Here is a 24682-nt window from a genome sequence, read left to right on the forward strand (position 1 = left end):
CAAGGCGGCTGGATCGCTTGAATCCAACAGTTCAAGACCAGCCTGGGCAACATGGCCAAGTGTACTGGTGCACACCTGTAGTCCCAGCTACTTGTGGAGCTGAGGTGGGAGGATCACCAGAGCCCGGGGAGATCAAGGCTGCAGTGAGCCATGACTGTGCCATTGCATAATCACACCAGCCTGGGTGACAGAGACCCTGTCTCAAAAAAAAAAAAAAAAAGTCTACACAAAAAAATTGTACATGAGTATTTATAGCATCACAACTCAACAGCCACAAAAAGAGAAACACAAATATCCACCAACCAATGAATGGATAACTAATATGTGGCATATTACTACAATGAAATATTATTTCATAATACAAGTGAATGCTACAACATGAACTGTGAAAACTTTATGCTAAGTCAAAGAAGATGGTCACATTGTATGACTCCATTTACACAGAATGTGTAGAATAGGCAAACCCAGAGACAGAATATTGACTAGTAGTTGCCCAGAGCCAGTAAACAATAGGGAGTTACTGCTGAAGGGTATGGGTGATGAAAACATTCTACAACTGATTGTGGTAATGGTTGAACAGTTCTCTGAATATACTAAAAACCAATGAATTGTATACTTTAATGGGTAGTAAACTGGACAGATGAATTATACCCCAATAAAGTTGTTACCACAGCAGCAGGCAACTGTGCTTTTCCCTTTCTGACTTACTTAGATTCCAGTCAGAAATTGTATCATCATCATCAATTTCATCATCATCATCATCTTCCTCTTCAATTCCATCTTCATCATGCTGCTGAGCCACCGTCCTTGATCGGTGAAAACGTGGCCGTATATCCTGTTCGCTATCAGGAATCGTTTCATCTTCTTCAACATCACCCTGTTGTTTTTTTTAAGATAAATTTTTGGTGGCATTCATTATAGGCTAATAACATGTACATGAGTAAGAGAAACAGAATATCCAGAGATGGGGTCATGCATAGGATTCTGAAGTATACTTCCAGAGTGATTAAGAACCACGCCCATGTACAGAACATATTCCTTATGGAGGGGCGAACAGACTGACATAACACACCTGTTAGGTTATATGGCCCTTTCGGCCAACTACATGGCCTCCATTGGTTGGTATAATTTAAGTGTACCTGAATCAAATTCAGAGCAGCATATATAAGAGTATTTTCAAAATAACTCCAAGTAATTAAGGGGAAATTAATAATAACCCTACCAATGTCACCATCTAGTACCAAATTAAGCAAGAATTTATCATTACTCAAACTTATGCTTCTAACTTTAAACTTCTATAACCTATTATAGACAATAGGAAGTCTATTTACTGGAGATCTATTCTCAATGAATGTTTTATTGGCCAAATTCAAAGACGTACTAAATCAATATAAAAATCATGTTCCCTATTCATCAAAAAAACCTTCCTTACCTTAAGTAGGATAATATCTATATCTGAGTACTTCATGCCATTCACTAACACAGGAATCAACCTATAAAGAAAGAAATTCATGAAACAAAGTCGTAAAGATCTCAACAGAATAATTAGTAAGGCTTAACCTTATGTGTACTAATAAAACCAATGAGATAATTAACGGTAATATTGCCTTTGAACTTATTCAGTGACATGTATCTGCTCTCATTAACTGAAGAAATGCTAATAGAGAAAAGGAAGCAGTGAAATACAAAATCCCCTGGATAGGTTTAAGAAATGTGGGCCAAACTTTCATGCTCAAAGTCCTTCTAAATTCAAAAATAGAAAGATTAGTAGTAAACATTATAGTTAGCATAATTTAACAAGGTAAGACTTACAATACATATAAATATATTTTGTAAGCTACAGGCATTTTGCAGGAGAAACAGGTGTATCTGGATCACTAACAGTTAATCACTGATGATCTTTGTCAACAATTTCAGAGAAATGGTGAGGACAGACATCAGAATGTAAGATAATGAAGAGTTAACAAGATGTGGGTTAAAGAAGTGAAGACAGTAAGTTCCACTCAAAAAAAGTTTGAGTTGTTTTTTTGAAGACAGAAAAAACTGCAGCAAGTTATAAAGTTATGGAAAATGAGGCAACAGGGAGAAGCTAGGAGTGAATATTTATCTGGTATGGTGAGGTGTCTGGGGATACAAAAAATTTATACTATACAGACCTTAAGTTTGGTTAGGAGAGGACAACACATATGAAAATATTATCTGTAAGTTTTGGGGAAAGATAATGGGTCACCTGCTTTCTTTATAAGCATTAAGAGCTCAAAGTGCATTAACAGAACATCAAAAGAGTGACAAAGGTTTCAAACAGTTGCTCTTGGTGACTAAAAGATAAAAGCTGATCTGGAACACGAATTAGCAGATTGTGAAGGGTCCACTTGTGGTTGATGACCACAGATTTCTATAGTCAACAATCCCCCTGGGGGAGCGTAAGTTTCCCCAAAGGCATTCGACAACCTGGTTAAAGAAAACAGTTCAGAGTTCAATTAGTCTAGAGTAGGGTAGACAGAAGTTTCGGGTTAGTAGGGTTTATTCATGGCTCTGATGTTGGTCACATAAAGAGAATAAAAATAATCAGATTAGGTCGAGGCAAGTGGATCACAAGGTCAGGAGTTCAAGACCAGCCTGGTCAACATAGTGAAACCAGGTCTCTACTAAAAATACAAAAATTAGCCAGACATGGTGGCTGGTGCCTGTAGTGCCAGCTACTCGGGAGGCTGAGGCAGGAGAATCGCTTGAACCTGGGTGGTGGAGGTTGTAGTGAGCTGAGATCGCACCATTGCACTAGAGCTGGAGCGTAATGGCATGATCTTGGCTCACTGCAACCTCTGCTTCCCAGGTTCAGGCTATTCTCCTGCCTTAGCCTCCCAAGTAGCTGAGACTACAAGCATGCACCACCAAGCCTGGCTAATTTTTTATATTTTTAGTAGAGATGGGGTTTCACCATGTTGGCCAAGCTAGTCTTGAACTCCTGACCTCAAGTGATCCACCTGCCTTGGATTCCCAAAGTGCTGGGATTACAGGCGTGAGCCACTGCACCCAGTCAAAAAATGAGTTTTTTAATGCAACATCACATAAAGGTAGTAATATAGACTACAATAAACGTTTACTGACTACTTAAATATGGCCTGAGCACTGGGTTGTTTTACATGGAAAAGCCACACAACAGTCCTATAAGACATTAATGTACAAGAATAAAGGTGGGAAAAAGCCAAAACAATTTTGTAAAAACAAGGGAAATCAAGAGCTGCTATACCAGATTACAAAATACATTAATGTTCAATAATATAGTACTAGTTAAAAAAAACAGAACAGACTATATAGCCCAGAATGATAATAGAACTTAATATCCTCCCTGTTACATTGGTGCATTTTTTTTCTGAGACAGGGTTTCACTCTGTTGTCCAGGCTGGAGTGCAGTGGTGCCATCTTGGCTCATGGCTCACTGCAGCTTCTGCCTCCTGGGTTCAAGTGACTCTCCTGCCTCAGCCACCCAAGTAGCTGGGATTACAGGCATGTGCTGCCATGCCCAGCTAACTTTTGTTTTTGGTAGAGACGGGGTTTCACCATGTTGCCCAGGCTGGTCTTGAACTCCTGAGCTCAAGCCATCTGCCTGCCTCTTGCTCCCAAAGTGCTGGGGTTACAGGCATTGAGTTACTGTGCCCAGCCTACAATGGCGCTTTCTAAATGAGTTTTTATTTATGAGCGATCTTGTAACACATAACAATTTTAATTCCTATGCAAACGCTTTTTGCTCGTATTATACTAAGCAAGTGTGGTTAACAACTAGGAAAAACAAGTTATTTCACTGTGCATCAGATTGATGATGATATTCTGCCATCCATTAACTAAAACAATAAAAACAGCTGCGTTTTATATATAAAAATGGCTCCCACCAGGTGCAGTGACCCATGGCTGTAATCTCGACGCTTTGGGAGGCCAAGAAGTATGGATTGCTTGAGGCCAGAGGATCAAGACCAGCTTGGGCAATACAGTGAGACCTCCTCTCACAGTAGTAGGGAAGACATAAGTCAAACTCAGTCATGACTGGCTTGAGCTGTTTAATGTTGGCACTAATTAGTACAGCAAAATGGGTGGTGCTCATTTTTTAATTTCCTGCTTGTTTTAGGAATATCTGGATTATATTAGTACAGTAATAGAGTTAAGAGTACCTAGTTGTAATTCCGTATTTTCAACATCATCTCTAAAGTTACAGCCTAGGTTTTCATTAATAAAATTTCTGGAGTGAAGCACCTGCTGCTGAAATTTGGGGGCAAATAACTGGAGCCTGGTGGGAATAGGATTTCTAAAAAAGTATGTCTGGAAGGCTGTGGCCCAAGGCCTTTTCTGCTGGCTAAAAGCAGGGCCTCCAGAACCAAAGGAAACACACAGCTCTTCTTAAAATTGAAGATGTTTATGCATGAGGTGAAACAGAATTCTCTTTGGGCAAGAGATGTGCTTACGTATATAAGCAAAGAAAAATACAGAGATTCCTGGTGGCAAACCAAACAAAGCCAGAGTAATCTGGGCCCACGGCAACAGTGCCATGGTTCATGCCAAATTTCAAAGCAATCTTCCTGTTGAGGCCACTGGACACAAAATCTGAGTGATGCTATACCCCTCAAGGATTTAAACTAATGAAAAGTCAATAAATAAAAGTGGATTTCTGCTCTTGAAAAAAAGAAAATCTCTGCAGTTTTTATAAAAATTATTATCTATGACTTTTAGAATTGTATGACCCCACAGAAACCCAAACGTATCATTAAAGTGGTATTACAAAGTAAAGAGGAAAGGAAAAATAATTAATAGATTTCCTAAAAATCCAGTCAGTGTATTTGGAGGGTAAGGTTAAGCAAGATATGACGTGCCTTGCTTAAAATTTACTTTAATTAAAATTAAACACTACATCTTGCTTAACCTCACATTCCAAATAAAGTGACTTTAATGTTGCTTTCTTGATGAAAAGAAAAAACTCAGTTGACCATAGGACAATAAGAACATTCAAGTACCATAAACATCTGAAAAAGAAAAAAAAGAAACAAAAACCCTTTACTATTAAGACATATTAAAATAATTTTTTTTTTCTTATTCAGATGAGTAAGATTTGAGACATTAAAATTCATGGCTGCCAAAGTTGTGACAGACACACAGTGGCGCATGCAGTTCTATAAATTTCCTAGAGAACTATTTGGAATATTGTGAAAAATCATTAAAATGCTCATATACTTTGACTCGGGGGGAAAAAAATCACTCCTAGTAATCACAACGAAAAGGAAAACCTTTTACTGACAAAGAAGGATATTCACTCCAGGATTATTTATGAGGGGGGAAAAAAAGCCAAAACAACCTAAATATTCAATGGCAGAGAACAGTCTTTCTCTCTCTATACTATACACATATACAATCATCAATTAAGTAAATATGGTTATGTACACCATGATGGAATAGCATACCTCTACTGAAGTTTTAAAGACTAATGACATGGAGGAAAGCACACAGCATATAACAACTAAAAAGAACAAACCATTAAATAGCATATTTACTACAGCGAGATGTCATGTTAATGCATTACATATTATTAAATCCAATTCCTTCTCAAACACCCTGAATACATGCTATTTAGTATATGGTACTTTCACAGAAAAGAACATTAAAAGATGACAGCAAAAATACTGCCAGTGATTACTCAGAGTGGTGAAAATGCAGAAAATATAAAATTTTCTGCAATTTAGTTTTCTCCCATGAGCTTATATTACTTTACTTGAGAAAAATGGGTTTAACATTAAGTTAACTAAATTTTGTTGCATCACAACTAGTGGGAAATTATTTCTTGGGAAAAAACCCTCATAAGAGTCTGTGGTTAAATAACAAGAATTAAAAAAAAAAAAAAACCAGAATACTGTGCTGTAAATTATCCAAAATCAATTATAATTTAAAACAGGCAATTGCTTTTTGAAAAATCTCTTTACTAACAATAAAATTAAGTGTGGCTTCTTTAGAATCTCACTCCCTGATGGCAAAAGAATGAATTTTATAAAAATACGAAAACGAAGAATCACTTAGAAATTAAAGAACAAGGCAGCATTTATAAGAAGGAACACTTACTTAGGAAGATGCCTTACGAGTACATCTTTGCATATTGGCTGTTCAGCTAAAGTTAGCCAAAATTCACAGGCTTCTAAAGCCACGTTTTCATCTTGATCTTGAGTCCTCTGTAGCATGTACTGGAAACACAAGATCCTTACTATTAGTCAGTTTAAATCACACAATTAATATCAATTCAGTCCCATTATCAAGCAAGCTTTTGACCTTATGGTTTTCAACCTAGGCATTTGAATTTTTTAGAAGTTTCCTAGGTGACTATAAAATACAGTTAAATTAAAGAAATACTGATTTAAAATGTTACCCAATAAAAAGTGTTCAGTGAATGTATTACGTTTCTGTGTAGTTTTTTTATACCACTGAGATTTTTGAAATATGAATGTTAATCAAATATTAAGCCTTCTTAGAACATAAAAATAAAAATTAAGAATTCCATTATATATTTCTTAAAATGAAGACTCTATAAAAGAACTGTAACATTATAAGTTAGGCTCCCCAGCTGTGACCAAGCAACTGATAAAATATTTCTTCACTTTAGTTAACAATGAACTTTCAATCAGTCCTGCCTGACTTTTCAAAGAAAAAATAGGCCTACCTTATGCAGCCATGTTTCCTAAAGTTTTAGAACGCGAGTTGCTGCATACCATGAATGCTAGCTTTTTAACAGATCTTAGACTACATCCTTTAAAAAAGATCCTCCCTTCTCTCTACCATATGGAACTTTAGAAGTGAAAAGGAGACTCTAGATAATATACTACTTAAAACACTTCCAAAGTTATACAGTATATACAACTATACCCAGAAATACAAAGCTCCCCACAAAGGTAACTCATAATTTTAAGACAATCATAATTATTTTATAGTCCCCTCCCCATCGGTATGCTGCATTTTCTATCAGTATTTGTCTTAGGGGAAAGATGAGGAAAGAACCTTTAAATTGCCAGTGTTACCTCAACTATGTTATGCATGTGAGGAAGCAGGCGATCCATTCGAACTTCGAGCAACATCACAAGCGCTCGGCACACATTTTTCCGTACCTCTGGTTCTTCATCACCAGCTAATGCAAAGAGATTCTGTTGCACAAGAAATATTTTTTTCTAGTTTTAGAAAGGCTTATACACAAATAAGTAATCTGCAAGCTGGTGACATTTAAAGAAACCCTACGAAGATAACGTACCAAAAAGTGACTGAATGGCCTACAATATTAGATTATAAGAATTAAATGTGAAATAACTGACAAAGATTATGATTTTGATAAAAGATGAACAGTTATTCTTTTCTGATAGAGTACAATCAGTTGTATTTCGGGGAAATTTTTAGTTTTTAAGAAACTATGTCATTAGGACATAGGACCATTTGTTTGCTCACCCAGAAGCAGAGACAAAAGACTATTCCCTACCAACTCTGATTTTTAAGGTGAGAGGTGGTAATAGATTCAAGTTCTATAAAAAGGTGATATAGATGCAATAATCGACAATTATTAATATATACTGATTTTCTAACTTAACCCTAAACTGATGTTGTTCAATAAAATTAGTAATAAATATTATGCTGTTCCCTACAAGTACGTCTGCAAGGTAAAAAAACAATGTCTGAAAGGACAATAGGCTATTTTGTTTAATCTTCAAAACTCTTAACATGTTATTATTCAATTTTACAAATAAGGAAACACATTAATATAAGTTAAGTAGCTTGATAACCAGCAGAAGATCTGAATCTGGCTTTCACGGAATCAGAGTTCACACTCATTTCCTTATACCAAACAAGCTTCCACTAGAAGAAAAAGACATCTCTCAGAGTGGGGATGTGAAAGAAAAACACAATGAAGCCTTCCTCATGTCACACATCCAGTCTTACTTTATTTACACATACGTGTACTAAAAGCAGTAAAACAAGCATTTAAAAAATAAGTAAAATCTAATGTGTCCCACTGTCTTTTTTCAGGAAATCACAGAAATCTCTACAAAATGAACCTGAAGTCTCATTACAAGAAATTCAGAGGAGAAATTCAATGATCAAATGGGACACTATGTGAACTACTATTGCAGCATTTTTAAAATGTTGATTTACCCAAGTCCTGCTTCCACATTTGACCCTCTCAAAACTAGGGAGTTCCTGTTTTAATCATGTGTTTTATATAGAGAAGAGCACTGTTTTCCCAGCAGGCATTGCCATTAACAGTGCGTCCTCCATTAAATTTTATTAAAAGATTTCATTAATTTACTCTAGAGAACAGCAACTGGGGTGGTGGTGGAGATATCCAATGCCATCATCTTGCATTTGTCACTTTTGTTACTACTGTCAATGAATACCCAGCTTTGCCAAGGTTACACATTATAGCCATGTATTGGTAACCAACAAACTGTTCATCAATACATTAGACTTAGCAGACTTGATACCATGGAAACAAAGGCAAGTGAAGAAAATTAGTTTACTTATTCACTTGGCAAATTGCTATTGAGGGCCTACTATATGTTAGAGGCACTTCCTCCAGAGATTTACTGTTTTTGTAGGGTGGAGAATTGGCTAAATTCTGTAGGACTATCAAGTAGTAAACAAATATTAACATATTATTTAATAGTAAAGCGAAATATTTTAAAATGTTAGAAAACGTTTCTGCCTCACTTGCTGAGTACGGTCCTATGAAATTTTTATTTTCAGAGAGAATTCAATTTCATTTATTTTAGATTATATTTCCTTATAAGGTGCTTGTAAGTCTATCACTGTCCCCTTTATTAAACTGTGAAAGAGTAATACAAAAGGAAACACCACGATAATTACAACAGAAATACCACTATTAATACTTTACTAGCTAACATGAAGTACTTGCTTACTCTGTGGCAGGCACTGTTCCAATTTACTTTTATCAACTAGGTGTGTAACAATCCAACAAGGTAGGTCAATTATTGACTCATTTTACAGATGATATAAAGAAAACATCAGTTAAATAAAGTATCTAAGGTTACAAAGCTACTAAACTGAGAAGCTGGGATTTGAACACCAATAGTCTACTCCAGACCTCTAGTATTACCCACTACATTATACCACCTCTAGACTAGACTAGATTAGACTGAAAGAAAACACCTTGTAGGCATAAAGTTTAAGTATCCCTAGTATCAAGCACGGCATCTGTTCCACAGTAGGTAGTAAGTCAGTAGAACTATTTAAGACACATTTTGGTTTTAACTTGTAAATGGTTAAAGGATTTTTATGGCTACTACTCTCAGTCTATTGGTAAAAGATGCTCAGAAAGAAGCTGGTCAACTTAAGTGGCAAGAAAAAAAGTAACGTGACCTCCCCCCTCTGCCGACTCTTCCTTATAACTTCCCAACAGTAATTATCAGCAGTTTGACTTCTTAGGGACTTTTAAAATTCCATTTCATGAAAATAAAAGTGAAAGTGCTTAAGGAACCTTAACAATCCTTTTAATTGTTATCAAGTAGCAGAGATTTTGAAAAGAAATTGTGGTGCTCATGGTTCCTGGCCAGAAAATTATGCTCGTTTCTTTCCGCTTTTATTGGAAAGTTCAAAATGCCTTTAAGAGTCTATTTTTCCTGATGCCTCTAACTTTACAATGGAAATCAATGGAAAATATTGTCCTTGTAGTCTGTGCCTTCAGATTCTACCAATCAACTTAATCTAACCTCACCAATTTTTCACATTTCAAAAACTGCATGAGCTGAGGGACTTGGTTTCCATATGCAATGTGAACAGTATATTGAAGGAAAAATTTTTAAAGTAGTCAAGATACTAAACACCCCCTGCCACCAAAATCAGTGTTTGTATAATGATACAAGTAGAAAAATTAGTAAAAGAAGTGCTTTCTCAGCTAACAAAAATTACAATCTATCCCATATCCAGTTTTAATACTATCAGAAATCATTTAATTAAATATTGACTTTAGAATTATAAGTGATTATTTTGTTTTAAAGCAAAACTACATGCAGTTAGTATCACCTAATCTTCCTAAAAAAAAAAGTTGGGGGCTGGGGGGAGGGAGAAAAGAACAAGTCTTACCTCAATAAAAGAATCAATGTGCAACATTAGAGCTTGAGTCCTACTGATGATAAACTGATTGACACATGCAACAGCGTGAGACCTAGAAACAAAGTTTAAAATTTAACATATGCTCATTGTAACTTTGTTCTATCTACAGAAAATTGGCAAAAACATTCCTCCATAAAAGTATTACGGTATATGTCTATCAATATACCCACTAAAAATAATAAGTCAAACTTCTGTATCAACAAAGAAAGAATTTGAATGATATATTAAGTGCAAAATGCAAGTTGGAGGGCACCATGTATTTCTAAGCAACTGAAAAATGTTAGAAAGGATGTGCAAATTTTTAATAGGGCATACCCCTAAAGAGTGGAGGTTGAGTGAGGGGCATAGTTGTTTTTTAGATACCTACAGATTTAAAAATGATAGGTAAACATTCGTTTTGAAAGTAAAAATGGAGAATAGTCCATGTGTTCTGGCATATGCAATTCAATTGCTCAGCAGTTCTTATTGGCACCACCTTTAAAAATTTACTCTTAATTCAATCATTTCTCACTGCTTTCATTTCTCTCATCCAAGCCATGATCTCTGATCTCTTACCAGAGTTAGCGAAATAGGCTCTAACTGGTTTCCCAACTTCCACTGTGCCAAACCCCACTACAGCCTGTTTGACACACACAGACCACACTACACTCTCATTCAGATTGCTGCAATAAAACTTAATCTACTTTTTCTACAAAAGGTCAAACAGTAAATATTTTAAGCTTCATGTGCCACGTGAACACCTTTGTCATTTTTTTCCCTCTTAATTACAACCTCTTAAATTAAAAAATCATCCTTACCTTGCAGGTCATGGGCTAAATTTGGCTCCATGGGACACAGTTTGCTGACCACTTGCCTAGATACTCCTTTATACTGTAGCTTCTCCCTTACTCCCTAAATTCAATTCCCATCATGCTGCTACAGCCCAAAGCTTCTTTCTTCTGTCACTCTTAAAAGCTGATTCCTAATTCCAGAGCCTTCTCACTTGCTGTTCTGTCTTAAACATTCTTCACCATCTTTCATAGACTCACTTCCTTACTTTGTTCAGTCTTTGTACAAATGTTTCCTTTACAGAGAACCATTTATATAAAGTATCTCTGAATCACTGTCTATCCCTGATCTCATTATTTTTCCATCGTACTTATCACTGTCTGAAATCATATTACTTATTCATTATCTCTCCTGTCTCCTCTTCTGAAATATAACCTCAGGAGAACCTTTGTCTCAACCACTGTGCCAAAAACACAGTTGGTTTTTGGTTCTGCAGTTACAGCAAAGCACATAAACATTTACTAAGGTAACATTAAGCAAAAAAAACATACCATGGGGAGCGCAACCACTTAAATGTGCAGCACAGGGTAAGCTGCTTATGCTTTAAAGTCTGTTTTTTTTCATTCTATAAAACTACCACTGGCTGGGCGCAGGGGCTCACGCCTGTAATCCCAGCAATTTGGGAGGCCATGGCAGGTGGATCACTTGAGGTCAGGAGTTCGAGACCAGCCTGGCAAACATGGTGAAGCCCTGCCTCTACTAAAAATACAAACATTAGCTGGGCCTGGTGGTGCATGCCTATAATCCCAGCTACTTGGGAGGCTGAGGTAGGAGGCAGGAGAATCTCTCGAACGTGGGTGGTGGAGGTTGCAGTGAGCCAAGATCGGGCCACTGCACTCCAGCCTGGGCGATGGAGTGAGACTCAGTCTCAAAAAACAAACAAACAAACAAAAAAAACTCTGTCTCAAAAACAACAACAATAACCACCACCACCACCTACAATTCATCCATTTGTTGAGGGGATTAAACTAAATGAGCTAATATATATGTTAAGTACTTGGCATATTAAACAAATGGAAAAAAAATACAATAAAGTTTTTTACAGGGCCTTTAAATTCAGGCCCTTTTAACTTGCATTTTTTTGTGTGTGCATGTGAGGCTAAATTTAAAAGGCAGAAATTTATCCTATCCCCAGCCTCCAGAGGAACCTACTACTAGCTTCCCCAAATAATTTTCAGAAACTTGGGAACAGTTAGGATTTACATTTTAAATTAAAAGTAGCAGTTTGACATGCTTTCTTTAGAAGTTTGATATAGTTTCTGTACATCAGCAATGAAGAAAAAAACTAGAAAATGTAACTTAAATGCTACCATTTACTATAGTATTAGAAGACCAAGTGCCTGGGAATACATTTAATATAATACGCTCAAGGCCTCTAAAAAGAAAAGTATAAAACTTTATTAAAAACAAGCAATTGCTGGGCATAGTGGCTCACGCCTGTAATCCCAGCACTCTGCGAGGCCAAGGTAGGCGGATCACCTGAGGTCAGGAGTTTGAGACCAGGCTGACCAACATGATGAAAACCCATTTCTACTAAAAATAAAAAAAATTAGCTGGGAGTGATGGCATGTGCCTGTAATCCCAGCTACTTGGGAGACTGAGGCAGGAGAATCACTCGAACCCGAGAGGTGGAGATGGCAGTGAGCAGGGATCATGCCATTGCACCCCAGTCTGGGAGACAAGAGCAAAACTCCGTCTCAAAAAAAAAAAAAAAAAAGAAAAAAAAAGAAGCAGCAATTAGTATTGTGAAAATGACTATTTCTCCTAAATTGATCTATAGATTTAATGTTATTCCAATGTAAATTCCAACAAGATTTTTCATAAAACTTGACAATTCTAGAATGTGTAAGGAAGAGAAAAGGCATTCCTACTGTCTACTGTAAGCTCTAAATATCACTTCCCAATAAAAGGAATCAGATGTAGGCCAGAAATACAGATGACAAACTTGGAATGCTATGGATATCTGTGTATATAAAAATAAAACTTCCTTGTGTTGATTTCTGGTGATCAAAGGCAATAACAAAGGCAGAATAATTACTCACGTCACGTATTCATAATCAATACCAACTTGTTAATTAGATCTGATACCATATAAATGGCATTTGTTTGTGAAGAATGAATTTTTTTTCCAATATGATCTCTTCCTTATAGATTATAAGAAAATATTTCCCCTAGAAGCAACTGAGATATTTAGTAAGCTCCGAGTAATTCTGCTAAATCATGTATATTTTCAATTCTAATTTCTCATCCCGAAAGTCTACATATTTCGGGTCAAATTCTGATTTTTAGCCTTTCTTCAACACACATTTTTATAAGGTAAAACTCTTTAAAGAAGTTGTTTTTATTTATTTATTTTTGAGATTGAGTCTCACTCTGTCACCCAGGAGGGAGTGCAGTGGCACAATGTCAGCTCACTGCAACCTCTGCTTCCTGGGTTCAAGTGATTCTCCTGCCTCAGCCTCCCAAGTAACTGGGATTACAGGTGTATGCCACCATGCCAGGCTAACTTTTGTATTTTTAATAGAGGTAGGATTTTGCTATGTTGGCCAGGCTGGTCTCAAACTCTTAACCTCAGGTGATTCACTGGCCTCAGCCTCCCAAAGTGCTGGGATTACAGGTGTGAGCCACTATGCCCTGCCGTTTATGATTATTTTAAAAGTTCTGCCAAATTTATATGTTGTAAAACTGTAGGCCTTATTTTCACTCCATTTTGGGACAGAATGTAAATTTAACTTGTAAATAGAAGTAACATCAAACAAAATTTTTTTCAAGCTGAGATAACCCAGAACACAATAAAAATATGGAAAAATTATCTTTATATAGTTTGAGCTGTTTGTACAACATTTTCCTTGCTGTGTAGAAATTCACTGCAATATGTCATAAACTGTTTTTATTTTGAGATGGAGTTCTGCTCTTGTTGCCCATGCTGGAGTTGCAATGGCACGATCTCGGCTCACTGCAACCTCCGCCTCCCGGGTTCAAGTGATTCTCCCGCCTTAGCCTCCTGAGTAGCTACAATTACAGGTGCCCGCCACCATGTCCAGCTAATTTTTGTATTTTTAGTAGAAACAGGGTTTCACCATGTTGGCCAGGCTAGTCTTAACCTCCTGACCTCAGGTGATCCACCGCACCCAGCCTAAACTTTAAGTAACTACAATTTGTTAAAAAAAAAGAAAAAAGCCTCAAACGCTCCAATTTTTGCTCTAAGACATACCAGAATTCAATTTGAAGCTTTAATCATGAAACAGCAATGGAATAAAATAGAGGGCCCATTAATAGACCTATGCACACATATATAACTAAGCATGCAACAGAGGTGACATTTTAAACTGATGGGGAAAAGGGACTATAAAATAAATGTGACAGCAAGAAAAAGTTACCTAAATGGAAAAGACACAATGTTTCTCTCATAGCACACACCCACAAATGCCAGATATATTAAGCTCTTAAATGTCAAAGAGCCCTCAACATTTTAAACTCTTAGTAAAGACAAAAAGGGATTAAGATATTCTCTACACACATAACCGATAAAGGATGAGAATTCCTGTAAATCAATGGAGTACAAATAACCTAGTAGAAAAAAGGACAAAAGACAAGAACAAGATAAAGGCAATAAACATACAAGATCTTCAACATCATTAATGATAGTCAAGAGTATCATCAAGACCATAATGAAACACCAAATATCTATTTGATTGGCAACACTTAAAAAAATATGCTAACTGTCATGCAATGGAGTATTACAGAGGAGTCAAAATGAGCTATAGTGATTCAGTACAGATGAATCTTAACAACATAACATTAAAGTTGCCTATATCTACATTCAGTACTGTGCAGTTCTTATAATGCTAAAAACTAAGATATATAAACACCCTTTGCATATGCATGCAATAAAATTATCAAGAAAAGTAAGGGAAGTATGAAATTGGGGTTTAGATGTAGACTGTTGTCAACGTCTTCATTTTGTTTCAGGTGGTGGATCTGACTGCTTATGTTATTAAAAATAACTAATATATAACTAAAGGTTAAATACGAGTAGGCCATGATGAGAATGTCTTCAACTAAGAATAATAATTCAATTCTGAGTACCTCAAGTCTGATAAAATGGTTCTTATTTTTAAATTGTTTAGTCATTACCTATAGAACTAGGCAATACAGTGTAGTTTCCTATACTCTAATTCTATATTCTTGAAGTCCAACAGTTATGTTGAGAGGGAAGAACGCTTAAGAGTACATAGTAAATGCCAGTTAAACTACATTAATAAGGTATTAAATAATGTAGAATAAGATCATGTTAAAGATGGATGATACATTTAGTATATATTTATAGCAGACAGTTACTTACCCAAATATACATTAAAATGAAAAATGCTTTTTTTTCTGTACAGCAGAATCTCAAATGGGTATTAATCAACATTCATGGAATGGAATTTTTTTTTTTTTTTGCAGACAGGGTCTTATTCCATCACTCAGATTAGAGCACAGCGGCTCACTGCAGCCTTGAATAGTCCTGGGTTCAAGTGATTCTCCCGCTTGAGCCTCCAGAGTAGCTAGGACTATAGGCACACACCCCACTACACTCAGCTAATTTTCTAAACTTATTTTTTTGTAGAGAAAGGGTCTTGCTATGTTGCCCAGTCTGGTCTCTAACTCCTGGCCTCAAGCAATCCTTCTGCCTCAGCCTCTCAAAGTGCTGTGATTTTAGGTGAAATATTTCTGAATTGCTCAACTTTACCTAATGTTTTAATCAAATGACCATCTACAATATAAAAACTGTGAAAAAATATTTATGAATAATATCCAGCAATGGTGTATCAATTACCAGAAATACGGTTTTTGGATTTTTCTGTTTTTCTTTTTTGAGACAAGGTCTCGCTCTGTTGCCCAGGCTGGAGTGCAGTGGCACAATCTCAGCCCACTGCAAACTCATCGTCTTGGGCTTAAGCAATTATCCCACCTCGGCCCTCCAAGTAGCTGGGACCACAGGTGTGTGCCACCATGCCCAGCTAATTTTTATATTTTTTGTACAGATGGGGTTTCGCCACATTGCCCAGGCTGGTCTTAAACTCCTGAGCTCAAGCAATCCACCCACCTGGGCATCCCAAAGTGTTGGGATTACAGGCATGAGTTACCAGGCCCAGCTGTTTTTTCAATTACTGAGAATCAGTCACAAAATGTGAAGTATGTATATTACCACATTTTCATTATCTTAGTTAAAATGTTAAAGGGGGAAACATCGTGGAAACGTGAACTCTTATCTAGTTAACTATGCCAGAAATAACAACATTATTATAATGTTATAATAATGGAAAACCAAATACCTGCATGTTCTCACTTATAAGTGGGGGCTAAACATTGGGTACACATCGAGGTAAAGATGGGAACAGACACTGGGGAATACAAGAAGGGGCAGGGAGAGGGCCGAACTAGCTAATGGGTACTATGCTTACCACCTAGGTGATGGATTCATTTGTACTCTAAACCCCCAGCAACACGCAATAGGACTTTGTAACAAACCTGCACATGTGCCCCAATTCTAAAATCAAAGCTGAAAAGAAAAAAACCACAACTAATCTCGGCCTTCAATAAAGGAAGTTAGAAGACGCCTGTTAACTATCACAAATATAATTAACTACTGTAAAAGGCAGAAAACTTTTATCACGTTTAACGAAAATTTCCTCACAATCACCATTTCACAGGTTTTGTTATTGAAGTAGTCAATTTCAATTACATAAGTTCACCTCTCTGGAACATCCAATATCTTTTGCTAATCTCAAAAATACTAGGTAATGCAAACTAAGGTAATGGTCAGGTTTATATCAGAGTTAATGAATTAGTACTGGCAATATAAGTACCTTATTTTTGGACTACTATGCTTGAAGAACTGTAAAAATTTGGGAATCATGATGTTGAGAGGACGATCTAAAACATCACTATCTAAAATCTCAGCAGAATCTTCACAAATCTTCTGAAGGGCGCCAAATGCTCCCTGTAAGAGACATATTTAAATTATTAGAATTTGTTAAAAATGAAGCCATATGAAAACAAGCTGAAGAATGCTGACTAATTTGTATGGATTAATGTTCTCAGCCCACATAAAATGCCTTATAAAATCTGTAAATTTAATCGCTCAAATTTTTTTTTTTGAGACGGAGTCTTGTTCTTTCGCCCAGGCTGGAGTGCAGTGGCACAATCTCGCATCACTGCAACCTCTGCCTCCTGGATTCAAGTGATTCTCCTGCCTCAGCCTCCTGAGTAGCTGGGATTACAAGTACCTGCAATTGTGCCTGGCTAATTTTCGTATTTTTAGTAGAGATGGGGTTTCACTGTGTTGGCCAGGCTGGTCTCAAACTCCTGACCTCAGCTGGTCTGCCTGCCTTGGCCTCCCAAAGAGCTGGGATTACAAGCGTGGGCCACCACACCCACCCTAATATTCAATTTTAAAACAAATTATTGTATCATCGAGTATGTAAAAATCTCAGTTAAAATACAAGGGTATATTTTAGTTTTAGCATTAAATGACTTAGAAGTGGAGGATATTTTGCTTGGCAGGAAGTACAATACCAGTTTGTTTAAATTAAATATAAAACTACATTTACACAGAAGAGTAATCACTATAATACTTTTCTTTTTGAAGCACAGAGAGGATATTAATACCATTAAAAAGTTACTTAGGCCGGATGCGGTGGCTCAAGCCTGTAATCCCAACATTTTGGGAGGCCAAGGCAGGTGGATTACCTGAGGTCAGCAGTTTGAGACCAGCGTAGCCAACATGGTGAAATCCCATCTCTACTAAAAACAAAAAAATTAGCTGGGTGTGGTGATGCATGCCTGTAATCCCAGCTACTCCATAGGCTGAGGCATGAGAATCGTTTGAATCCTGGAAGCAGAGGGTACAGTGAGCCAAGATCGCACCATTGCACTCCAGTCTGGGTGAGAGGGCAAAACTCTTCCTCAAAAAAGAAAAGTTACTTACATATAAAAGTATTCACTGGCTAATTGGTGACAAAATCTGTTGCAAGGGCAGGCAATGCAAATTGGCGACCATTTTCCTAAAACCATTTTAATACTAAAGGGGAAAATCCAGAGCTTTTGCACATAACATGTACCCACTCACCTACTTTACTGTTTATATTATATAATTCCATCAGCAGCAACTTGATGCTTATTCTCCATAGTACAGTTTTAACATGTCCCACAGAAGGTAAAATCCTTTAAGGAAATTACTCAACATGCTTTGAGATTAAAAATATTAAATCTGAAAATATTTTTAAGTCTAAAATTTAATCAATATATTAAATTTCAGTCTTCAATTTAATATGCATTAAATATCAAGAATTTTAATTGCCACGCTAAAATAGTCATATTTAATTATTAAGGTTTTTCTTTTTAAAAAAAGCTTTACTTCTGAAACCCTATTACATCAAATTAAATGAGAACTTGTTACCCACGTGGCAATTAAAAATTTTAAATAAGAACAAACATTTAGCTATCACTACATACCAACATCTGGAAAACCACTCTTTAGTGCAGATGGATGGGAATATTGTTTATTTACAGTATGACTTCTATGTAGTACACCAGCTCAACAATTTCACAATTACTGCAGCTTAAATTTTTTATTCTTGGAAAGTGCTTGCTTAAAATTTTGATCTTTTTTTTTGAGACAGAGTCTTGCTCTGTCGCCCGGGCTGGAGCGCAGTGGCACAATCTCGGCTCACTGCAAGCTCTGCCTCCTGAGTTCAAGCCATTCTCCTGCCTCAGCCTCCTGAGTAAGCTGGGACTACAGGTGCCCACCACCACGCCTGGCTAATTTTTTGTATTTTTAGTAGAGACGGGGTTTCACCTTGTTAGCCAGGATGGTCTCCATCTCCTGACCTTGTGATCCGCCCGACTCGGCCTCCCAAAGTGCTGGGATTACAGGCGTGAGCCACCGCACCCCGCCTGATCTTCTTTTATGTTACTACCATCACACCAAAGCACTATTTAAATGCAATCAACTGTCACATGATTACTTCCTTAGCTTTTCTGTAATCTTATCAGTGTATTTCCAAAGTTTGTTTGTTTTTTTTTTTTTTTTTGAGATGGATTCTTGCTCTGTTGCCCAGGCTGGAGTGCGGTGGCGCAATCTCGGCCCACTGCAATCTCTGCCTCCTGGGTTCAAGTGATTCTCCTGACTCAGCCTCCCGAGTAGCTGAGATTACAGGCATTCGACACCATGCCTGGCTAATTTTTGTGTTTCAGTAGAGATGGGGTTTCACCATGTTGGTCAGGCTGGTCTCTCAAACTCCTGACCTCAAAAGATCTGCCCGCCTCAGCCTCCCAAAGTGCTGGGATTATAGGTGTGAGCCACCACACCTGGCCCCAAAGCATTTTTATGTATATGGGAACAAACAATTTTTCTTTTTCTTTCAGGGAGCAAGAAAAGTGGTTTTAAGCAGTACTTAGCTAACTCCCCCTCTCTCTATCTTCTCTATTTCCCTTTATCCACCTGTCGGGCAACAAACTGCCATGTCCTAAAACCACCGTATGTGTGGTTAGGTGTATTTTTTTCTGGAGATAGGGTCTTGCTCTTTCGCCCAGGCTGGAGTGCAGTGGTGTGATCTCACCTCACTGCAGCCTCCACCTCACAGGTTAAAGTGATCCTCCCACCTCAGCCTCCTGAGTAGCTGGGACCACAGGCGCACATCACCACACCTGGCCAATTTTTTCTAATAGGGTTTCACCACATTGCCCAGGCTGGTCTCAAACTCATGCAATCCACCCACTTAGGCCTCGGGATTACAGGTGTGAGCCACCATGCCCGATCGGTTTTCTTTCCCTTTTAGGTTAGGTTATTCCTGTGGGTTTTTTTGGGTTGTTGACAGGTTATTCCTGCGCCTGCCCTGCCTTCAACCTCCGCTCTTTGAGAGGTAGAGGAGTCATTGCTTTATACAGTCAAAACACAGAATATGGTTTCCACATAAAATAGCTTTCCACCCAAATTGGAAGCCTGCTAATGAAAGAGATACTTACAGTATCCACTAACCATGAGAAATCATTCTCTCTCCCCAAACGAAAAGGATGCTAGTGATCTAATCAGTGGCAAAGAACACCCACAGGTCAGAGTTAATGTATGATTAAAACTAAGAAAATGGTCTGGTACAGAGGCTCACACCTGTAATCCAAACACTTTGGGAGGCTGAGACAGGTGGATCATTTGAAGCCAGGGGTTCAAGACCAGCCTGTCCAACATGGTGATACTCCATCTCTACTAAAAATACAAAAACATTAGGCAGGCGTGGTGGCTCATGTCTATAATCCCAGCTACTCGGAAGGCTGAGGTGGGAGAATCACTTGATTCTGGGAGGCAGAGGTTGCAGTGAGCTGAGATTATGCCACTGCACTCCAGCCTAGGCAACAGAGCGAGACTGTTTGAAACAAACAAAAAAAACAAAAAAATGAAGACAAATTTAGTGAAGTGCAGCTGCTCATGCCTATAATCCCAGCACTTTGGGAAGCTGAGGCTGGAGGATTGCTTGAGCTCAGGATTTCGGGGTCAGCCTGAACAACAGCGTGACCCCATCTCTACCAAAAAAAGGAAACAATTAGTCTAGCATGGTAGCACATGCCTGTAGTCCCTGCTACCTGGGAGGCTGATGTAGAATTGTCTGAGCCCAGGAGGTTGAGCTATGATGGTGCCACTGCACCCCAGCCTGGCAACAGAGTGAGATCCTGTCTTTTTAAAAAAAAAAACAAAACACCAAAAACCCAACAAAACCACAAGTTCAGCATCCCTTAGATATCACATAATAAAAGGCATAAAAAACAATTTAGAGAAGCTAAAAAAGTACTCATGGTCCAGGAATTTGGTAAATTTCAATCTATCTTTAACTGATTAAGCTTGACACAAACTGTTCATTACATACGTATACATTCAAGAATAATTTTATCACAGAAAAACAAGATACGTCCTTGTGTGAAATATAGTAAAAGAGGTTTATAATGTAACAGTTTTTATAGAAAAATAAATGATTTACAAATGTAATATAACACAAAGGTAACTTTAGGTTTCTAAGTTTTGAGAAGCTGTATGTTTCGGAGGAATTGTTTTCCCCAAAAGCTGCTAATATATAACGTGACAAGAAAAATAGAAAAAAACCCAATTATATGTGAAACCAATATCCTTACCTCACAGGTATTGTAATCTTCAGAATCCAACAGGCTACAGAGTTTTGGTAAGAGGTCAGGCCAATTCTGCAATTCTCCCTTGGAAGCTATAGTTGTGATCAAAATACCTTGAACGAAAACACACTTCTTTAGGAAATCCAACAGCATTATGTTAGGTATTGCCACGTGAGCAACTGTATGCACAAACACATTTTATGTAAATAATAACATTTGGCCAGATGTGGTGGCTCATGCCTGTAATCCCAGCATTCTGGGAGGCCTAGGTGGGTAGATCTCTTGAGAACAGGAATTCCAGACCAGCCTGGGCAACACGGTGAAACCCTGTCTCTACTAAAAATACAAGAAAATCAGATGGGCACGATGATATGCGCCTGTGATCCCAGCTATTCAGGAGGCTGAAGTGAGAGGATCACCTGAGTCAAGGAGGTCAAGGCTGCAGTGAGCCATGATTATGAGACCACACTCATGCCTGGACAGAGTGAGATCGTCTCAAAAAAAATCAGTAACTCTCACCGACGACACCCATGTCACCATTGCATATCTCGTGGGAAAAAATCTCCCAGAAACCAGATCTGTGTCTAATACTGTTTTTCAACATTTCACCCTTTAAGGGTTTTTGAGTTAAATTTACCAAGTATAAAACTGCAACTTCTTTTTCTGTCATAATATCAAGAATAGTTCTACCAATTAAAATTAATTCTAATGGCTGCGCACGGTGGCTCATGCCTGTAATCTCAGCACTTTGGGAGGCCGAGGTGCGTGGATCACATGAGGTTGGGAGTTCGAGACCAGCCTCATCAACATGGAGAAACCCCATCTCTACTAAAAATACAAAATTAGCCGGGCATGGTGGCGCATGCCCGTAATCCCAGCTACTCAGGAGGCTGAGACAGGAGAATCACTTGAAACCGGGAGGTGGAGGTTGCAGTGAGGCGAGATCACATCGTTGCACTCCAGTCTGGGCAACAAGAGTGAAACTCTGTCTCAAAAAAAAAAAATAATAATAATAATTCTGATTTATCCATACAAAAGAGTAGAAAGAAAGTATACCAAAATGTTAGCAGTACTTAACACTGGGTGATGAACTTAGGAGTCTGTTAGGTTCAAATAAAAGACACGTTAAGAGGCTAAAAATAGCTCCCTGACTTAATCTGGAACCAGAGACAAGGACCATGGTAGGAAAAACTTAAGTAGATAAGCATCACTTGAGAATAATCCTACATGTTTCACTGCTTACAACATTCTCCCTCATGTAGTATACTCCTAAGACAGTTCCCACTTACTGGATCAAGAATGAGTCGCCAGAGAGGCGATATTGGAGGCTGGGTGGCCCAGGCTCACTGATCATGTTGTTCTGACTGAACAGATTATCTCAACTGTGTTGTGCAGCTGAGTTGTGATAGTCAATGAATTATGCAAATACACACAAATGTAAGGAAAGTTTTGTGTTAATACAAACACAAGGACAACAGAAAGGTTTTGTGTTAATATTTTTTTCTGCCTTAGTAAACATACTAGTGATATAATATGCTTAGTGATTATGGATCTTTCAGTGCCAGAAAAGTATAAACTCTGACAATAGGAAAATTATATGCATTCTAAGCTGCAAAATATGAGTGTGCAAAAAGGAAACTCTTCATAGGGTTATTTTGAAAATTCAACTGGATATATACAAAATGCCTGGCATCTAGTAAACACTCAATGACTATTACTGAACAGCAAATGTCACTGTGTATATAAATTTTCTACCTTTAGTTTTGAGAAGGTTACTCCCAATGATAAAGAACTAAGAAAGAATCTAGAAAGTAAAGCTCCTGGCAAATTTACTCTTCACACACACAAAAATTAAATTGTATAGTAAGAATTAATGTACTGACAGCATTTTCAAGATATAGCCCTTACAATAAAATAGCCTTCCATTAAGATCCAAAAGCAGCAAGACCTGATCCTTCCTGCAAATTAGTCTTTCCTAAAGTCAAAATATAAAAGAACTAAGGGAATGAGAAAGATCTGAATCTGTCTAAAAGAAACCAAGCATGACTTAAAAAAGACTACAAGCAAGCAATAAATCACAATTAAACCCAATCTACAACTCGGTACTAATGAACTGCTCACATTCATTACTTCTGTTAGCAGAACACTAAAGAATGTTGATGGACTAACAGACTTACCTGGACCCATAATCTCACCCACACATGAAAAAGCATCTAATACCTAGCATAGCTGCAAAAAGTGGGAAGTGACACATATTTCTCAGTATTTACAACAAATACAGGAATGAAATCAGTGTGCTTGGCAACAACTATTAAAATCTTAAAATGTTTAAACACTTTGACCCAATAATGCCACTTACACGAATTAATTCTACAGAAATTTACCTGTAAGTGTACAAACAGATACAAGAGAACATTCATTGAAATAATAAAATTACAAACAAACTATGTACTCTCTAAACAAGAGAAACATCTTTACTTCATCTAATGAATTACCCAACAGTCATTAAGATGTGGTCCCTTCCAAACAGACTTCCTTGGTAAGATTCCCAACATGTATTGTTAAAGTTAATAAAAATTTTTAAAGCGAAAGCTGCAAGTCTATTTTTATAATCAGTAATCTTTTAATTAAGATATTTAAGTATTGTAAATATTATTAATAGGTGCTAAGAAATACAAAAATAACACACGGTCCTTGCCCTTAAGGAGCTCAGTCAGGCACTCCCTGACCCCAACATGTGACATGGTCTGGAGACATTTTTGGTTGTTACAACAGGGTATGTGGCTGCTACTGGTATCTAGTGGGTAGAGGTCAGGTGTGCTGATAACATCCTGTAGCGCACAGACAAAATAGCCCAGCAACAAAGAATTATCCAGTCCAAAATGTTAAGTGCTGAGCTTGGAAAACTTGGGTCTAGAGGAACAGAGTCCTACATTAACTGATAATGTAGAGTCGGAGTACTTGCACGACTATACATACACCAAGAATTTTCTGCGAAGGTTAGTAATTGATGAAGAGTCTGTTGCCAATTCTTAGAAATGATTTTCAGAAACCCCCCAAAATTATTTCACTTACAAAATATGTTCCTGGAAGTGTTTTACATCTTTTTCTCATGTAAACTAAGATTAGGCAATTTAGGTGATTAAAAAAACAACCACCTTCCCAGATTTGTTGGAAAGCACCAACGTGTTTAAACAAACTCATCAATTTTCCTGAAGCAAAACAAACAAAACAACAAAATTATGAAATATTTTAGAGTGTGTTTTTTATTTTTATTTTTTTTTTTGAGACGGAGTCTTGCTCTGTAGCCCAGGCTGGAGTGCAGTGGCGTGATCTTGGCTCACTGCAAACTCCACCTCCCGGGTTCATGCCATTCTCCTGTCTCAGCCTCCTGAGTAGCTGGGACTACAGATGCCCGCCACCACGCCCGGCTAATTTTTTGTATTTTTAGTAGAAACGGGGTATCACCGTTGTCAGTCAGGATGGTCTCGATCTTCTGACCTCCTGATGCCCACACCTTGGCCTCCCAAAGTGCTGGGATTACAGG

General features: G+C 37.6%; 1 protein-coding gene across 3 annotated transcripts in view; it reads right to left on the minus strand.

Moving 5' to 3' along the window:
- TNPO1 (transportin 1) overlaps positions 1-24682 on the minus strand; it is a 98888-nt gene that overhangs the window by 30464 nt on the left and 43742 nt on the right. For all 3 annotated transcript variants that reach the window (XM_011959279.1, XM_011959280.1, XM_011959281.1), the window contains exons 5-11: positions 21142-21248; positions 16827-16960; positions 10114-10195; positions 7047-7169; positions 6100-6218; positions 1433-1493; positions 709-877 (exon numbers count right to left, since the gene is read on the minus strand). In XM_011959279.1, coding sequence (XP_011814669.1) covers positions 709-877; positions 1433-1493; positions 6100-6218; positions 7047-7169; positions 10114-10195; positions 16827-16960; positions 21142-21248 — 795 coding nt within the window. The remainder of the gene's footprint in view (positions 1-708; positions 878-1432; positions 1494-6099; positions 6219-7046; positions 7170-10113; positions 10196-16826; positions 16961-21141; positions 21249-24682) is intronic.

Source organism: Colobus angolensis, unplaced genomic scaffold (assembly GCF_000951035.1).
Source record: "Colobus angolensis palliatus isolate OR3802 unplaced genomic scaffold, Cang.pa_1.0 Scaffold49, whole genome shotgun sequence".
Classification (NCBI taxonomy): domain Eukaryota; kingdom Metazoa; phylum Chordata; class Mammalia; order Primates; family Cercopithecidae; genus Colobus; species Colobus angolensis.